The sequence below is a fragment of the Tenrec ecaudatus genome, chromosome 9, assembly GCF_050624435.1.
Source record: "Tenrec ecaudatus isolate mTenEca1 chromosome 9, mTenEca1.hap1, whole genome shotgun sequence".
Taxonomy (NCBI): Eukaryota; Metazoa; Chordata; class Mammalia; order Afrosoricida; family Tenrecidae; genus Tenrec; species Tenrec ecaudatus.
The window spans coordinates 137,085,084-137,105,126 of NC_134538.1; the positions used below are offsets into that span (position 1 = coordinate 137,085,084).

The 20,043-nt window shown below is 43.2% G+C and overlaps 1 protein-coding gene across 1 annotated transcript in view; it reads left to right on the forward strand.

Annotated features, from left to right (window-relative positions):
* The window catches only part of CFTR (CF transmembrane conductance regulator), a 177,175-nt gene that overhangs the window by 63,820 nt on the left and 93,312 nt on the right, over positions 1–20,043 (forward strand). The window contains exons 8-11 of the mRNA XM_075557370.1: positions 4,564–4,810; positions 5,990–6,082; positions 8,529–8,711; positions 17,328–17,519. Coding sequence (XP_075413485.1) covers positions 4,564–4,810; positions 5,990–6,082; positions 8,529–8,711; positions 17,328–17,519 — 715 coding nt within the window. The remainder of the gene's footprint in view (positions 1–4,563; positions 4,811–5,989; positions 6,083–8,528; positions 8,712–17,327; positions 17,520–20,043) is intronic.

Here is a 20,043-nt window from a genome sequence, read left to right on the forward strand (position 1 = left end):
ACAACCCTTCAGAAAGAGAAACAAGAGTAATGATTCCCTGAGGGTACGGGAATAGAGGGAGGGAAGGAGGGGAAAGGGGGAACTGATAGCAATGATGACTGTATAACCCCATGTGAGGGGAACAAATAACAGAATTGTAGGTGTATGAATACATCGGATGGTGACGATATGGCAAATAATAATAATTAATAATTAAAATAACAATGGCTCCCGGAAGGGGACGTGGAGGAGGGAGGCAATAAAGGAGAGCTGTTATAAAAGAGTCCAAAAAGAAAGAAAATGTTTTGAAACTGATGGTTTTAGCAGTTGTACAATTATGCTTGATCTAAATGAATTATGGATTGTTATAATATCTCTAAGAGCTCCCAATAAAATAAGAAGAACTAGACCTTCAATGAGTCAACTAGAATAGAGAAGTATATGATTCTCTATGACTGCATTTCATTCATGTTATCAATCTTGACAGATTAGAGCCACCACCTCCTCCATTTGATGAAAATGTGTTTATTCTTCCTTAAGTTAAAAATAATCCATAAACTGTACACTTAGAAATCCTTCACTTAAGGCTCTGTGGATTCATCAAAGCCACTTTATAAAATAGAATCAGCATTTGGCACCTGGCTCTAGCCTTGTTTCACTTCAGATAACCTTTTGCTTTCACTGATTAGTATAGCTCACATTCAGTTAAAGAAAATTTTTTTAAGTGCAGTACAGTACCGATTGAGATGTGGTTATAAAACTAATGTTGGGTTGAATTTAAGGCCATGAGACCACATTTTTCTTTAGTTAAACTCAGTGTTTTACACATAATAGTCAGACAAAATTCTAGGAGACCTAGAGCAGGTAGACATCCCGTTTCGAGGAAGCCTGTTTGTTAAAGGGACAAATTACTTCAGTAGATGTAGTCTACGAGACAGAGGGAAAAAAATACAAACAAAGGAAGAGTCCCTTAGGATGGTGTGACTATGGGCTATCAGGATCTCAGACTTCTAGTTCCAGTAGACAATGTACCTGCACTGCAGGTGTGTGATGGGAACAACAAAGGCAATGCTGAAAAGTTAAGTCCTTTGGCACGTAAATAGAAAGAGTAAAAGAGTGTTTATTTCCCCAACACACTTACTGGTCATCTGTTTTTGTTATGCCTTCCATGGCTAATCCAGGAAAGGAATGGAGTTTTCTTTCCAGAAACATCCATAAAGCTCTTGGGGAAATGTTTAGTTGGTAGAAATTGTTGTTGCCGTTAACAGGGAGTGTCCAGTCTCAGGTGTCTCCTGGGCCACTCTTCTCCCTGTGGACAAAGAGTCCCAGAGAATAGCAGACAATTCATGGTTTTCAGACCTTGCAAGAAGTCATTCTTGGTGCTGACTTGGCGATCTGAGGCTGTCTCTCTCTCTCTCAAAACGGGAAACCCATTCTTGCTACTGTGCATTTCTGTATGGCCAATTCTCATGGCAAATGCTTAGCTGTGCCTGGTCTAAGCCGCTTTCTTAATCTGGCATGAAATTGTTACCAGAAGAGGCTGAAAAGTGCTGACGTAAATATGGGAAAGTAGGAATTGTGTCTACTTAAGAGAACAAATATAATGTTCTCAGAGAGATTGGCGTGGTGAACTTCAAAAGCGTGATTTCCTTGGCCGGGGCCACTGTGGCATGGGGACAAAAGGCTCTGCAAAACTCCCTGCGTCTCTCCTTTTTTATTGTCCTTTTGTAATAAAGTCACTGGAGAAACTTATTTTTTATGACTCATAAAATGTTGGTGACTTGATTGTGGGGCCAACTGTGTTCTGGGTGATTCCTAGACCTGGTCTTGCGCTCTCCCCAGGTGTCACCATGCGGTTGTTCTATTCCTGTCTTGTAGTAGAACTTCTACTTGTGTGTGTGGCTATTTTAAAATACATTTCACTTCAACGACAATCTTGATGACATTTCTGATAAATTTGGCAACCGTTTTTGTAAAGATTTTGGAAACTGAATCCACACCATTCCTTTTTTTCCTTCCCATTGAGGGGAAAGGAAGTAGGTGATTGATGGAGAACTGGACCCTCTGCTGTGCTGTCGCTTCATCTTGGCAGTTACTCTTCAGGAGAGGTGCTGAGTCCTTCTGTAGACGCCCACTCTCTAACAGCAGGGGAAGACCAAGTTGCTGAAGAAGGCTTGCCAGCAACTGACTGACCTGGGATGCAAACCCAGCTTGGACTCTGAAATCCTCGTTCCCCTGTGGTAGCACATCACTGAGGGAGGCGTATGTGAGTCTGTGAGTCACCAGCTCCGGACTACCTTTCTTTTCCTTTAGACTCTAGGGGAAGACAGCAAGGTTTCCGCTGAGATCTGCACTTGAGTAGGAGAATTGCTTTCTAAAGTATATAGGTGTTTCCTGGGAGCCCCCTGCACGAGGCCCAGGCACAGCCCTTGCCCCCGCCCACCTGAGTCCTCTGTCTGAACACAAGGACTGCGTGGGCAGCGTCCCACGCACACACCCAACCTTTGTGGATTCTGGAAGAGTGAAGGTGGAAGGCAACACTGTCTTCTGTTTGCACCGTCCTCTTTGCACTTCCTGTTGGACCATTTAAACCTTTTTTGGCTGCTAATAGAAAGGTCAGCAGTTCAAACCCACCCAGTAGCTCTGAGTGAGGAAAAAACCTGGTGAGCTGCTTCCACAAAGATTACAGGCTATGAAATCCAATGGGGGAAGTTCTGTTCTGTCATGTGGGTCCAGAAAGTTCGTAGAAAACCCCCCTTGTGTTTCAATTCAATTCAGTTCCTCCATGAACTTTCTGAAGCCCCCTCACATGACTCCAAATGACTTGATGCTACCTAGCAATACCATTTCTGTTAAAAAAAAGAAGAGAAAATTTATATTTGCAGTTCAGACTAGATGATTGAAAATATAATATTGTTGTTGTTAAGGCCAGCGAGTCAGTTGCGACTCATAAGGACCCTAGACAGAGCAGAGTGAAACACTGCCTGGTCCTGCACCATACGCACAATTGCCCGTAGCTTTGAGTTCATCATTGCGGCCGCTGTGTTAATCCCTCTTGTCTAAGGCCTTCCTCTGTTTTTCCTGCCCCTCCAAGCAGGATGTCCTCCTCCAGGGGCTGGTCTGTCCTGACAACATGTCCAAAGTCTGTAAGGCAAAGTCTTGCCCTCCTTCCCTCTAAGGAGCACTCTGGCCATGTTCATTCCCAGCCACTTTTGTCTTTCTAGCAGCCCATGGGACTTCCAGTCTTCTTCTCCAGCACCTGAATTCATGTGTCCATTCTTCTCCAGTCTTCCTTATTCAGGGTCCAGCTTTCACATGCATAGGAGGCAAAGGAAAATGCCGTGGCTTGGGTCAGGTGCACGGTAGTCCTCAAAGTAACATCACTGCTTTTCTATACTCTAGGCAGGGATTGTGCAGCAGATGGGTAAATGTAAATTATTGAAACAGCTATATGGAAATGAGAGCTAGAGGGCACAGTATCTGTTGTCCTGACTCTTCTGGAATCACCTGCTAAAGGAGTACGTGGGTTCTTCATGCAAAGCCAGCTCCTGGAACTCCCAGCAGACTCTCACAGTCAGTATCTCTGGAGACGGATCTGAGGTGCTGTCATTTTAGCACCTTTCTCAGGTGATTGCTAAGGTTTGGGGTCCTTCGATGGTGCAAACCGTTTGCTCTTGGCTTCTGTCATGAAGATGTTCGGTTTTAACTTACCCTGTGGCCCCGTGGAAGACAGCCTGGAACTCTGCTTCAGTAAAGATTGCAGCCAAGAAAACTCCACGATAGATGTATGGACAACAGGACGAGTCGCCACCAACTGGAGTAGATTCAACAGCAGCAGATTCTGGTGATAAGCACTCAGCCATGTTTATAAAATAGGTGCCCTGCTGGCACAGTGGATTAGAGTTGGACTCTTAACTGAAGGGTCAGAAGTTCGAAACCATCAGTCGCTCCAAGGGAGAAAGATGAGGCTTTCTACTTCGGTTAAGATTTGCTGTCATGAAAACTCACAGGGACAGTCCCACTCTGTCCTGCAGGGCTGTTAAGAGTTGGAGCTGACTGCATGACAATGAGGGTTTTTGTTGTTGTTGTTGTTTCTTGGTTCATATGTTACTTTCAGTGCTCCTCACCGTTGAACTAGAGTTTCTAAAGTCTGAAGAATCCATTAGGTTAATCACGAAGTATCGCCTAGGTCAGCTTTGCAGCCTATGATTCATTTTCTCATTTAATTCAAGCATCAATCCACCAACATAAATGATTAGTCTCTCAGAAATCTCAAAAATCAATAGTACAGTACTTAAGTGTATGCTACTATTAAAAAAATAATGCTACTGGTAACTGGAATATTCATAATGATTCAAACATACAACTTGCAGAGACTAGTGGACTCATGGCGACATCCCTGTCAAATAAACTGAGACCCAGAAGGGTTTAGCTGTCCTCCCAGGGCGCACAGCGCATGGAGGAGCCAGGAGCAGAACAAAGAAAGACTGGCTCTGCGGCCCCCACTCATCTTCTACATGCCAAGTTGCTTGTTCATTGAATAGTACCAGAGCATCCCAACCTGATTTGCTTGTTTCTCCATAGAACAGAGCTGAAACTGACCCGGAAGGCAGCCTATGTGAGATACTTCAACAGCTCAGCCTTCTTCTTCTCAGGGTTCTTTGTGGTGTTTTTATCTGTGCTACCTTACGCACTGCTCAAGGGAATCATCCTTCGAAAAATATTCACCACTATTTCATTCTGCATCGTTCTGCGTATGTCCGTCACTCGCCAGTTCCCCTGGGCTGTGCAAACCTGGTATGATTCATTTGCAGCAATAAATAAAATACAGGTAAGGTAGCATAAAGGTGCATTTTATGGTTGGGTTTTATACCAGCTTGAACTTTTATAACAGCAGAGGTAGCTTTAGTGGGCGAACTCTCTAGAGACGGATCTGGGTCCCAGGCCTGTTTCAGAAAACACAGAATTCCTCCCTCGATACGTATCTAGTTGTGGTGTAGTGAGACAACAATGAAGGCTCCTTGAGTCAATGGAAGAAAATAGTGTCATTGTACTACAGATAATTCTGTTCAAGAATTGCCCTTCAGAGGGATTTTCCCTTCAGCTCACCCAGTCCCTCTCCTCAATTATGTGACCTCCTTGGCTCCTGAAAATATAAGAGATTCAGATCTGTGATTTAGACAAATTGGTAAATGTAGCTCAGAGCCATAGTAACCCTTAGAACAATCTCATGCCCTCTGTGAGCCGTCTCCCAGCTCTGTGGGGAAGAGGGGGGAGAGAGAGGTAGGAAACAGGAAGCAGACTGGAGACAGAGCAGCCCTGAGACCACAGAGTGGCTGAACAGGAACAGAGAGACAGAGAAGCAGATCTCAAACTAAAGTGTGAGAGAAAGCAAACACAAGAGGAAGAGTGAGGAGCAGAGAAGGGAAAACCCATGAGGCAAGGGCTAGGTCTTTTTTTTATGACCCGTACGGTGAATACTTTAGTGAGCATGGACTTAATTCCTCCTTCTGTTTCCACTTCCTTTAGCAAAATATACCTGGGAGTCAGGAATTCTGATAGGGCTCTTTCCCTCAGAATCATGGTTTGGTGACTTTTAAACCAGTTAAATCTGATGTTCAGACACTGATTTAAACCCAGAGAACTGATGCCACAGAGAGGCACTGTAGAAATGAAGACATTAGCTTTCTCTCTGTCCTAATGTTCAATTGTGACCTATTAATGGATGATTCAAAGATGCTTTCCAGAGTTACCATTAAAGTTAAGATGTTATCATGCAAAAAAGACTGAATTGTATGTTATAATCTAATGTGTGGAAACAGCTTTGTAAGGCTTCACCTGTTTAATGAATGCATTTCATATATGATACCTTGTAGTCCTTGGTAAATTGATTTCAAAACATTGTTATATAATTTTTCAATTTAATTCACAAAATCCAATGAAGCATTAGATAAATGTAACGACGCAATAACATTCTTTCACCATGTGGTTCTCTCTCTTTTATAAATAGGATTTTTTACAAAAGCAAGAGTATCAGACCTTGGAATACAACTTGACAACGACAGATGTTGTGATGGAGAATGTAACAGCCTTCTGGGAGGAGGTCAGACTTTGTATCAGTGCTTTGCTCTAGATATGGAAACATTTTGTTCTTGGTGAATCTGGCATTCATAATAAAGGGAAGTGTGTGAGTCTGGGTAGACTAGAGAAACAAATCCGTGTATACACATATGTGTATAAGAAAGAGATTTATATACAAGAGCAATTGAGCATTGAGAAAATATCCCAGCCCAGTCCAGATCAAGTCCATAAATTCGATATTAGCCCATATTTCTGATATCAATCTATAAAGTCCTCTTCAGACTCACAAAACACATGCAATAATGCCGAGTGCAAGATGATCACAGGCCAGTGGGTAGAAAGTCTTTGGATCCAGTGTCACTGGAAACATTTCAGCCCTGGCAGGGGTCTCTCTGTGACTTCCCTGGCTTCTGAGGACTGGTTGCATCCATGTGACTTGTCTTCTGCAATGTTTCCCAGGAAATAGCAGAGAGAGAGAGAAGTGTCTTTCGCCTCCAAGAAGGAAGTACCAGGTTTCCCAGAATTCTCAGAAGGCCATGCCCTCAGAAGTCTCACTGGCTATCTCACCCCTACACTCTTAATCTTTAAATTGACACCAGGTGACTCCCACAGGCAGTAAATGGAGGGTTAGGGTGCATCTGGGAGAATTGCAAAGGGAACTATGTTTTTTATAGACTATGAAGCAGATGCCCAGGCAAGGGATATTTAGTACAAAATAGACGTCTCCTAGTTTTTATTCTAAGGCTTATCCTGAGTGTCCCATAAGTTTATAAAAAAAATAGTTACATCAAATATAGATTTGGAATCAGATAGATCTGGGTTTGAATCTTAGCTCTGCCTTTTAGTTTCGGTGTAAATACATCATACTACTTAGCTTTGTGGAATCTCTGGGCCCTATCTAGAAGATAAGTGATATTAATATGCACTGCAAATTTACTGTGAGAATTCAGTAGGTTGATTTATGGAAAGTGTCCCACAAAGCCACATGTGCTTCAGCAGCCATCCAGTAAATGCCATCTTCCCTGAGCTCAAGTTTCAGATCAACGTGCAATACTCAATCCAAAGATGTCAGAGAGATATACCCATATGATGTTTTCTCCTCATTTTAAGTATTTTCATTCACAGTTAAATATGTTCTCATGTTCCTTAATGTCAGAGGGTAAATATTGCCAACAGTTCCTAGCCTCTAAGGAAAGCAACACCTGTAAAATGCCTGTTCCCCTATCGCTTAGGCTTTGGAGCAACGTCAAAGCCAATGTCCTCTTTCTACAGCCTCCACCTTCTCTTAAACTGGCTTCATTTCTAGAAGTAACCTGACCCCTGACACTTCATAATATGTTACTAATTATGTCACTAAGAGAATAATTCTCTCTCTACCTACCAAAATTCTTTTGTGGGCAAGTGTGCAGATCAGATTTATTTTCTAATTTTTAGGAATTTCAACACCCTTCCAGTCATGAAGGCACACAACGTTAGACCATTTCATTCCTCCTTTCACACATCTGTTTTCCAAACCTGGTGCAGACATCTGCCTTTTCTCTGCCACACCATCTCGTCCCGGCTTGAAGCCATTGCGGCACGGCAGACAGTCGGATGAACACTTTCCCTGATTTAGTTCTCTCAGCATACCTTGGTAACAGTAATAATTCTATTTTACCAATAAGGAAAAGAGGCTTGTAAAGGTTAAGGGACTTGGTGCAAGCCACACAGTTGGCAAGGGTTGAAACTGGATTTTGACCCAAATGTTACATTCTAGAGACAGCTCATTGGCCGTGGCCATGCCCCTCTCCTCCAGCCTTTCTGAAGTCAGTTGTCAAGCGTCTCGGTGCTCGTTGGAGGCGCTTAGTCTGAATAACGGTTGGGCTGGTTGACTTTCTTAGAAACTTGTTCATTTGTCCTTAATCAATTCCCTTTACCATTCCCCTTCCTTCACCAGTCGCTCTTGGCATGTTTGCTGTGGGGCTGCAAGGGGGTGGCTTTGCTTTCAGATTTGAAGGGTGTCTAAGGGTGTGATCTTGGGTTCCAACAGTCTCTATCAAACCACTAACTCTGATCTTTTTTGTGCTTATGAAATTTTTCCTACATTTCCCCACTCTGTCCAAGATGTTCCATTGTAATCCTACTGATTAGGATTAGAGGTGAGGTCATCTGCTTCATATATTTTGGAGAATTAACTAGTAATTATTTGTTTACTGAGCATTTAGGAAACGTTTACTACATATACTCATTACACCTCTAATTGAATTTGATGGTTGGAACATATCTGAGAAAAAGGGAAATTGTGTCTCCATCAAGTGCTATGATGTGAATGTCAAATGACTTGGAATTGTGTGCCCTAGAAATCACCTACTATGTAATTATGTGTGTGTTGGTTCACATGCCACGTTTCAAACAAATTATCGATAACATAAATACCAACAATACTTGAGAAACCCATCTTTTCTTTTCCTATGCATTTTCCCCCACAGGGATTTGGGGAATTATTTGAGAAAGCAAAACAAAATAACAACAACAGTGAAGTTCCCAATGGTGACAACAGCCTCTTCTTCAGTAACTTCTCACTGCTTGGCACTCCCGTCCTCAAGGGCATCAATTTCAAGATCGAAAAAGGACAGCTCCTGGCAGTTGCTGGGTCTACTGGAGCAGGCAAGGTTGTCTATTTTATTTCTTGTTATTAAGCACTCAATTTTATCCCTATGCCTCCTTTCTAGCGCCTTTGTTTTAGAAGAAGCTATTTTAAAGCAATCATGGCAGCAGTACCGGGGGATGTTTGGATGCAGGAGGGTAATAATGTAAACTGTTCTGCTGTTAATTTCCTCTGGTCTTTGTTTCCTCCTGTTATTCTCAGTGACTTTTCTTTGACATCTTTAGGCTTTGTGTCGTACCCAACCTTAGACAGGGCGTGCACATGGCGAACATGTAGACACTTCATTGAAAAAGTGGGCTCTTCATTTTCTCTAGTCATTGACACGGATACCATCTCAGGCCTGGTCCAGGCAAACCATTACCTAGATGTTTATCTCAGGAACCACGTGGACAGAAGTTGCTCATTTTGTTGGCATTAGAACTTTGGAGAATGGACTGACACTTGCTTATGAGACATCATGCAGGGAAGTGATTGAGTAGAATAGCTTTTTTGAAGGAAGTGTAGAGAAATATCAATTTACTCAGAAAAGGATGAGTTTTGGTCAGCCTCCTCTCTCTATTCCTCAAAACCCAAGGATTGTTGGAGATAGAGCAGATAAAACTTAAAAGGTTAGAAAGCAAAAATGACCAGTCAATCTTCGCTATCAAGAGACAAGATGACTAAGAAGTCGGTGACTTTATAATAATTTTACGAGCGTAGGAGCTACCATTCAGATAATAAACACTTGCTCTCTTTAACTAAATGAATTTAAAGGGTATAAAGGAACTAAATGATATGGAATGGCATGAGTTACTAAGGTTGGCAGGTATTTGCTTTGTCTATGAAAATAGATCCTTGTTCCCATTTGACTGTTATTTTAGTGGTTGGGCTTTCTAGAAATAGGAGAAAAAGTTTCTTGGCATTTTTCAGGAGATAGTCTAGAATTCAAGCCCAGGACAAAATAAAGGGACAAAGACAAAAGCAGTGCTAGGATACGATGAAGCTAGAAATGCAAATAGAAAATAAGAGAGGCTCCTTCCTGAAAGCCTAATAACTAAGATGGGGAACCATGTTTTAAAGAATTTCGTGTTAGACTGGGGAAGCAAAGTACCACACAACAAAAGACTGTACAGTCAGTCCTGTGCCTTCCTGATAACCGTTCCTATGCCTGAGCCTATTGATGGAGCCGCTGTGCCCATCCATCTGGTGGCGGGGCTTCCCCTCCTTCACTGCCCATCTACGTAACCAAGCATAATGCCCTTCTCCATCACTGGTCTCTCCTGACAACATGTCCAAGGTATGTAGGAAGAAGTTATAGGTCATCTAAATGAAGATACTGACTTGTGAAAGGAGCAAGAGGGTAGTCACTGTGTTTCCTGGAACTTTCAACGTTCACTTTGGGTTGATGTGTTTACTACAATGGATTCCCCGGGAGGTAGGCACAACAGAGCTGTGCAAACAAAACAAAACAAAACAAAACAAAACAGAAACAGAATAGCTTTAGAAATTTACACGACTTACCAGCAATTAAATCCCTGGCAGTTCTATGAAGGAATTGATGATCAGCTAATTGCCGGTTGGAGTTGTCATCGCATTTTATGGAAGCAGCTTTGAAGACAGAGTCAGAGGAAGACAGTGGCTCCATTGGAATAATTAGTTCCTTCTGAGCAATGGAATTGCCAAGACTGTCTAGTTGAGTCCCTTTTCTTAGTATTGGGAATGGGCATTGTATAATATTATTTCACATTAAATCTAGCCAAAGTATAATCGGGATTAAAAACACATGAATTTTTTTTAAGTAGGCAACTGGCCCTTGTAGTTTTATTTCGGTATTTTCTACAGCTTTAAATATAAAAAAACAAACATTTCAAAAGCGCAAAACATTAGAAAGCTAGTCAGTGCGATTAATCTCTCCATGGAAGCATTCTCTTGCTAGAGTACGCGATAAGTAATTCTGCAGCTGAGACATGTACACAACAGTGCTGTGCCCGAGTTTAGAAGTAGGTTTGGTCAAGAGATTGCACCTGATACAACTGGAATAGTGAAAACAGCACACCTAAATAAGGTTTAAAGCAAACTTATGATCCCATAGTGCCGCAGGACGCTGGATGCGATAGGCTTTCACCGTGAGCTGCCCCTGGCCACGGCCAGTGCAGACACTGGCTCAGCCGGTCCTTCAGGAGCATGCCGTCCATCTTGGCTCACAGGGACTCACTCTTGCTTGTTGTTTGGTTTACTCGTGAATAGAACTTCTTCTGCTGAAGAGTCGATTTACACTTGAAGACAGCAATTTGAAAAATGCTTGCCCCGTGGTAAAGTCAATGCTGCTTATCCTCAGCAACCTTTCCGTGCGCGCTCGGGGCTTAGATGATACAGCAATGTTTTCAGTTGAACTTCACCCCACTCAGTTTGCTGACTTGTATCCTGATAAGTGTCCTTACTTCATATTTTGTACTTTCATATTTTGTATACTAAATAATGCACACATAAGTTGGATATATGGGTAGTTGCCACTGCTCTGTTCACAGTAGCCAAAAGTTGGGGGAAACCCTAACTGTCTAATAGTAGGGTTGGGTCCGTAAATTTGGATGTAGTTACAGAAGGAGGGCTGGTGGCGCAGTGGTTAAGTGCTCGGCGGTTCAAACCCAGCAGTGGCTCCTGGAGCCGGATGGGGGGTCTGCCTCTATATCCCCGACCCACTGCTGTCCCCCTGATTCTGGCGCATAGTGACCGACATTGGGTTTTTCAGGTTGTAAGTCCTGATCTGAGAATTGGCCTCATCTTTCTTTTGAAGAGCAGCCGATGGATTTGAACTGCGAACTTTGTGCTTAGCAGCCCAGCTCTCAAGCCATTGTGCCATCAGAGTGCCTTTTTAAAAGATTCTATCCTGGGAAACCCTACAGGGCAGTTCTACTGAGCCTTACAGGGTTTGGGTGGCCTCTACTAACATTAACAACAATATTGTTCTGTTGGTAAAGATGAAAAGAGAGCGAGAAAGGAAAAAAGAAACAACTTTCCATTGAATCAATTCCAACTCATAGCGAGCCCCTAGGACAGACCTACATTAAAAAAATTTTTTTTAAATTAAAAGATCATTTTATTGGGTGCTCTTTTTGCTCTTATAACAATCCATACATCAATTGCATCAAACATATTTGTATATATGTTTCTTTCTATTGAGCCCTTCGTATCAGCTCCTCTTCCCCCCTTCCTACTCTTGTGACCCCTTGATAAATGATAAATTATTGTTGTTTTCATGTCTTACACTGACCGTCGTCTCCCTTCCCCGCGGTTTCTGTTGTTCGTCTCCCTGGATGTGTGTGTGCGTGTGGTTATGTGTCGATCATTTTGATTGGTTCCTTGGTTTCCCCTTCCTCCTCTCCCCTCCCCACCTTTCCCCACCCCTCTTGATATCGCTACTCCCATTCCTGCTCCTGGATTCCATGTGCCGTGAGCTCTTATCTCTCCTCTGTACCTGTGCACATGCTTTGGTCTGGCACGCAATGAATGACAGAACTGGGGTCATGATAGTGGGGGGTGAGGAAGCCTCAAGGAACCAGAGGAATAGTGTGTGTTTCACTGGTGCTTTACTGCTCCCTGGTTGACTCATCCCTTCCTGTGAGGGGATGTCCCACTGTCTACAGATGTTATTTCCACAGAACAGCTCATGGATTAGAACTGTTGACTTTGCAGTTAAAGCCCAGTGCTGCACCCACTACACCATCATGGCTCTGGCTCCTCTTTAGTCAGTGAAAGGGAGGTTGCAGGCTGACCCTGAAGACTGTGTGTGCTATACTGTTAAGTGAAGACAAACACATCATGAAAGAGGGTGTACATTCGGATTCACGTTTTGGGGAGAGCCTGTCCATTTGTGTGTCTATAAGGACTTGTGTTTCATAGTGGTATCTCAGACGTGTATGTTGCCTATCTCTGGATGTTCAACAATTAGGATATATTATTTTATTGATAAAACAATAACGTCTTATTGATTTTGTCATTCTAATCAATAGTACTAAACTGTATGAGCACCGGGTCATTTCCATCTTTAGACTCTAAGGACTGCCAGAGGGCCAGACACATGACAGATGGATGCTTTACAAACACCATGTTAACTAAGTTTGCACAACTGCTCTGCCTTTTGTTCTCTACTTGGTTCATTATCTTGCACTCATGCATCATCCTGGAGCAAGCCTACCGGAGCAAGCATGGTCTAATGAAGAGCGACCACTGGGAGTCCATGAGGGCAGATGACAGGCTTGTCATCTGGGTCTCCCCTAGGACAGGGGGGTTCAGTTTTTTCTTGTCCCCGTGCTAGTAAAGCAGCAATTTCTTGTTTTGCAACAAGAAGAAAATTACCCTGTTTTGTGATATAAGTTTTGAATTTTTATACTTCAGTGTGCTATTGTTCTCCAGACAGAAGTCCGTTCCTCCTTTCATCTCTCTCTTATTTTATGGCACTTAGCTCAGAATTAGAAGGCCTTCCTCACTGCTGTTTGCTTGCTTTCAGACATCCTTCAGTGTCGTCTTTGGTTTCATTTTTATGTGCTTACTTTTCTGCCCTGTTTGGATTCTTCACGCATGTGATATGAGATACAGGTGGCTTTCCAGATGGCTGTCCCATCGTCCAACACCACTTATTGACACCCCACCCCCGATGCTTAGATGCTACCTAATGCTAATTATGTATTGATGCTATTTATTTATTTAACATTTTTTTAGGGACTCATACAACTCTTATCATAATCCATACACATACATACTTCAGTTGTATAAAGCACAACTGTACGTTCTTTGCCCTAATCATTTTCAAGATGCTATACTTTAAAAAAGTTAGTGAGCCTCATAAGATACTTTAAGATGCCTCATAGTATTATTCCATTATTGAGTAATTATATTTATATAATATAATTTATAAATGTATATGCTTCTATAAATATAAATGCATAAATAAAAGATAATATACTCATAAATGAAGAGTGGTTGTATTTACTCTTCATTTAGCAAATATTTTTTGAGGACTACGTTGTGCCAGCCATGATTCTAGAATCCAAGGCTATCAAAACCCAGCACATGTCTCCCCCCACCCACTCCAAGGAGCAGGCATTCTAGAGGGGATGGCAGATAATACATTGAAAAAATAGAGGATGTCACTTGAAGACAAAAATAGCAGAGAAGAATGACTAGTGTGATTTTACACCAGATCTTACACCAGGGTGATCATGAAGGGCTTTCTGAAAGGTAACCTCCCGGTACAGACAGGAAAGAGGTGAGTGATGAAGCCCTGGGGCGCTGGGAGGGAGAGCCCTTCAGGCAGAGGGTGCAGAAGGGGTAAAGCCCTCAGTGGGACTGGGCATGACTGTTTAAAGAAGGAGGTGCTGACCATGGGGGCGGGCCCAGAGTGATCAGGGAGACGCCAGAAAGAGAATTATCAGAGAAGTCAATGGGGCCAGATCTTTCTCAGGGCTCCTGTAACAGAAATACCACAAGAGGGAGATTTTATAGGACAGAAAGTTATTTTTCACTGTTTCCCTCCCGTTTGTTAGCAAGTGCATTCTGATGCGTGGGGCCCTATGTGTGCAGAGTAGAGCTACCCGCTAGGGACTTCGAGGTGTGAGGTTTGGGAAGCAGATCAGCAGGGTTGTCTGGGAGTCAAGTGCTTAACCCTTCGTGCCACTGAGGAGACTCTTCTCACAGTTCAGAAGCCGAAAAGTACACACTCAGGGCACCAGCATGTCCAACTTTGCCACCAAATTTGGTCCACAAAGCTTACGGCCTAGATAACCCTAAGGAGTGGGGCGGGCGCAAGGGATGGCCTTAGAAAAAGTGAGAGAAAAATGTAGGACAAGGTTGACAGGACAGGACAGGCTTACCGAACCAATGGAAACTCCAGGAACCTCTGAAACTTATTATCTAAGTTTTATACTTTGGATTTGGCCCTGGAGTTACTCCTGAAGGTCACCATTGAGCCAAATAATATATTGGCTTATAAAATAAACAGTGAGTAATGTACACCCTTAAACAACCAACTGTGTGAGACCGCATGGTCAACATTTACCGGAAAGCGAGGAGGAGAATGCACAGAGGGAGTGGGAAGCTAGATCTACCGGGACAGAACAAAGAGAAGGGAGGATGGGGCTGCTGGCACATGGTGGAAATTGTAACCAGTGCCTGAAACAATCTGCATAAACACTATTGAACAGGAGCCTAATTCCCAGTGTAAATTACCACATAAAACATAGCAGAATAAAAAGGACCCCCCTAACCCCCTGGGGCAGCCACATGGAGTTTCTGTGCGTCAGAATCAGTGGCACCTAGTAAGCCGCAGAATTCCCTTTCATGGATCCCCTAATGTTGTCTTCGTTTCTGTTTTATTGTTTTTACCAACTGACTTGAGTTCTGTCCAGTCGTGTGTAAACTTTTCCTGTTTTATTTTGTGTCATTTCTTTAGTGAATCCTGTGTCATGGTTTGGGGGACTTTCTTTTCCATTTTTCTATCTTTATTTTGGTCGTACCCAACTCTTATTATATATATTTTGATGAGTTAAGTATTATTAGATCGCCGTGGGCTAGCGACGTACAGATTCCGTGACAAGTCGGACCAAAGGAGACCTTCCACACTTAGCATCGTGACTCTCTCCCAGAGACAGTCTGCTTCTGCCAGACTGGATCATCTGCGGGATTATTTGCACGGCACTTCGGTTGGTGCTCTGACCCACTTTCTGTTCAGAAGGGTTTCTGTGACCTGCTCATCTCACCTGTGTGCTTGGGCCCCTTCTTGATCTCAGGAGTGACTCTCTCACTGTCAGAGAAATGGCCACTAATACAGGAATCTATACTTGCTGGACCGTCTTTCATCCACTGTTTACCTTCTCGGCAGTCCATCTGCTTTTCACAACATGGATCTGAACTCACTCGTAACTCCAGAGACCAGAGATGTGACAACTGCTCCCATGAAGACTGCAGCCTTGAAAAGCCCATGCAACGGTCATATTCTGCCTCAAAGGACTGCTAGCTGTTTCAGAGTTTGTAGGCAATATCTTTTTAAACTTTCAGTGAAAAGAGAATTTATATTTTCTCTCTTGATTTTTTTCCAATGTGAAAGGATTTCCAGAAACAAAGGGGACAGATGATGACTTACATAGTTGATTTCCTAAGAGAACACTAAGAACATTTAGAATAAAATTTGCTAAAATTAATGAATAAGGAAGTCCATATTTTAAAATTCCTTCTTAGCCGTGCTTTCTAAATGAGCAGTCTACTCATTTTTCACTTTATTTCCTTCTCAACTTCCCAAATGATTTCCGTTCCCAGAATTCTACCACACCCTCCTTTGCAGTGTTATCAGTAACTTCTTCATGCAGTCGACAAGGGCATTTATTCTCCTTTTATCCTATTTGAATCTGACCTAGAAATGGCTAGATACTCTCTTTCTTGCCTTCCCAGATATAACTGCCCCCTGCTTCCCCGCATGCTCTGGAATCCCCTTTATCCTTTCACTTCCCTCAGCTCAGTCCTTAGTGCTCCATGGGGGGAGGACTCTCGCTGTCATCTCCCTTGACATCCACCCCCGGGTCCAGTTCCGCTGCATCTATGAAACCCAAAACCCACCACCGACTCACTGCCCTGGGCTTGAATTCAATTCGCAGTGACTCGACAGAGCAGCACAGAACTGCTCCTGGGGGGTTCTGAGCCCAGAACGCTTTATGGGAATAGAAAGCCTCTTCTCTGTGCCTCCCTCAGAGGTATGGGTGGTTTCAGACCATGGACCTTTCCAGGAGCAGCCCAAGTAACCCATGATGTCACATCCATGAGAGTACTCCCTAACAACAAATCCACTGCCATCGAGTTGATTCCAACTCAGAGGGGCCGTGTGGAACATCGGTGAGCTGCTCCGTAGGCTTGGCAACCACGTCCATCTTTTTCCCCATAGTTCCAATGATTGACATTTCTCTTAGCAGCCTGACACTTGCCCCGCCAGGCTCCTTAGAGCATAATAGTCATCTATTTTTAATGTAACATATTTATAAGGTCAGGACAATATTGAATTAACCTCACAGGACCATCGTGAGGATGAAATCAGTTGATATGGTAAAAGCAACCTGAATAGGGCCCGGCACAGAGTAAGCACTCAACAAACATGAACTGTTACTAATGTGATTCCAATCTCCTCCAAAGCTACCCAAGGATCTCAATTAGGTGCCCCTTCTCTGTCAACCTCTATCCTAGTCCTTAACACATTCTGTTGTAATGCTCTCTTTTGCTCCCTTTGAGGAACCTAGTGGTGTAGGGGTCACTCAGGCTGCTAACGGCCAGGTCAGCAGTTTGAGACCACCAACTGCTCCTCAGGAGAAAGATGAGACTTCCTACTGCCTCTCATGGAAACCCACAGAGGCAGTTCGACTCTGCCCTTCAGGATTGCTATGAGTCTGCATTGTCTGCATGGCAGTGAATTTGAGTCCCCTTTGTGTCTAGTGCATAGCTGAGTATCCGGAACAGGAAATGGCTAGTAATTTTTGGATCAGCTGGGTTAGCGGCGCCTTTAAAGTCAGGATGCTTGTGTTTAGGATGACTACTGGCGACCAGGGACTCTCTCGTGATTTGATGAGATGGTTTCGTAACAAGATGTTTCCTTTCTTTGCAGACGTCACTTCTGATGATGATGATGGGCGAGCTGGAGCCCTCTGAAGGTAAAATTAGGCACAGTGGGAGAATCTCCTTCTGCTCTCAGTTCTCCTGGATCATGCCCGGCACCATTAAGGAGAACATCGTCTTTGGTGTTTCCTACGACGAGTACCGATACAGGAGTGTCATCAAAGCCTGTCAACTCGAAGAGGTGAGCGATTACGTGAACGTCGCTAATTATGCCTGCGACACCGAGAAAGCCTCTCCACCTCCTGTTCAAGTCCCCACCTCATCCGCCGGCTAGCCCGCAGATAATTGTCACTACCCCATCCGCCGGCCGCCTGCAGATAATAGTCACGTCACCCCCTGGGCAAACTCCTGTGCTTAATCAGAGGATAAGCCACGTGGCCCCAACTGCCCAGGAGCTGGAAACACCATAATGCAGATGCGTTTTATTTTTCAGTCGGTTGGCTGGTTTGGCTACAGCAGAACCTGTGTGAACATGATAGGGCTTTTGTTCACACATGCACGAGATAGGTGCCCATGATGCATATTTAAATGCCAGGCATTTTAAAAGATGCTTTGAAAATCCTATAAGGGAATTTAATCATTTTAATAGCACCCCAGCCTGACACGTGAACCTTGCTTTGTTTGTCCCGTCAGTCTAGACGCAGAGTTAAAATGTGATTGTATCTTATCCTTTGTCCTTGAGCTTATAACCCCCTAGCGACCATAATTCTCTGAAGCAAAGTGAAGATGATTCCATTGACTCGTTTCATAACACTATTGGGGAACTGGGCTAATTATCCTGAAATTACGTAAGGGATTTCAAATGAAGGCAGTATGGTTATTTAATTATTTACTTGCATTCTATCATCTTTTAATATTGATCTTGTGGCAATTAGTACATAAATTGCCTGATACATGTTTTGAATACTTTACTGATATAAACGCTAAGGCAGATGTTATTTGGAAGTTTGTCAGTAATATTTCTTGAATGAGTGACCTAAATTTAAAATCATTCTCTTCAATGGACAGCATCTGCATTGATGGACTTTCTTAACCTTCTGGGTGGGTGGGGGGACATTGTTGGGCTAAAATGGAGCTTCAACTATCCAAGTCACTAACACTGAATCCGTTCTAACTCATAGCAACTGCGCAAGTACCGTGCATGAGCAAATGGAAAGGGGCTAAAGGTGAATTAGAATGTGTGGCCCTCAAAAAAGAGGGCCCCGCGTGTGTCCAAGTGGCTCTGCCCCACGCGTCTCTTGTTTTTCACACACACTGAAAGCAAAGTGGAAATAAATGTTCACCTGAAAAATACTGGATTGACTTTGTAGAAGATCCTGTCATTCCTCCCCTGTGCTTCCAGGAATAGGATTTCACAACCGGGAGGTTGGAACAGCTGGGGAATTTGCTACCAACAAATCTGAGTGATTCTAGACAAATATTTGTATTGGGCGGGAATAGGTCATACTAGCAGTCAGGTCTTGGAAGATGCTGATTATTATTATTGGAAGATTACATTTTGCATTTGTGGACTTGATGCTTATTTTAAATATAACTTCTGAGCTGGTTTCCCTGAGTTAACCTATAAAATTATATTTAACTCAAATACAAAACAGCAGTTGCTGTTAGGTGCCATCGAGTTGGTTCCGATCCATGGACTGTTGTCTGCCAGGCTCCATCCTCAGAATTGCTAGGTGTGAACCCACTGCCCTTCTGCTTTAGCAAACATGATGTCCTTTTCCAGGAAACTGGCTCTTCGGACAATATGTCCAAAGCACAAGAAATGAAACCACACCACCCTGATTTCTAAGGAGCATTAATTGCTAACATAAAGAGTTGTGGGTTCCTCATTCATAGTCTGAGCATTTACTAAGATCTGTACACTGCTAGGTCCTGGGAATAAGATCTGGTAGAATACTTTACGGATGTAAACGCTAAGGCAGATGTTATTTAGAAGTTTGTCAGTAATATTTCTTGAATGAGTGACCCGAATTTAAAATCATTCTCTTCAATGGACAGCATCTGCATTGATGGACTTTCTTAACCTTCTGGGTGGGTGGGGGGACGTTGTTGGGCTAAAATGGAGCTTCAACTATCCAAGTCACTAACACTGAATCCGTTCTAACTCATAGCAACTGCGCAAGTACCGTGCATGAGCAAATGGAAAGAGGCTAATGATGAATTAGAATGTGTGGCCCTTAAAAAAGAGGGCCCCGCACGTGTCCAAGTGGCTCTGCACTTTACTTTCTTAAAATAACTCGTCTCTTGTTTTTCGCACACGCGGAAAGCAAAATGAAAATCAATGGCCACCTGATTTCCAAGAGAGGCAATAATAAAACGTAAAGCCTCCGGAGAGATTTTTTTGATTAAGTTTACCCATTGCTGTCAAGTCGACTGAATCAGAAGGACCCTGTAGAACAGAGAAGAACTGCTCACAGGGTCCCCCAAGTTGTAAGCATGATGGAAACAGACTGCTGCTTCTTCCACACCGTGGCCGGTGTCTTTGAACCACTGATCTTTCAGTTTGCAGGCAGGCACTTGCCCACTGCCCTACCAGAGCTCCTTTGCTTAAGATTAGGGCTTCCGCTAAAGTAGAGCAGAGGTTCAATGGACGCGAGGAAGTCAGAGATTGATGAGTAAATGATCACTGAATCGCTGAGAAGATTGAATGGACTATATGTAAGATGACTCACGCCACATCTGGTGCAAAGTAGCCAGCTAGTCAA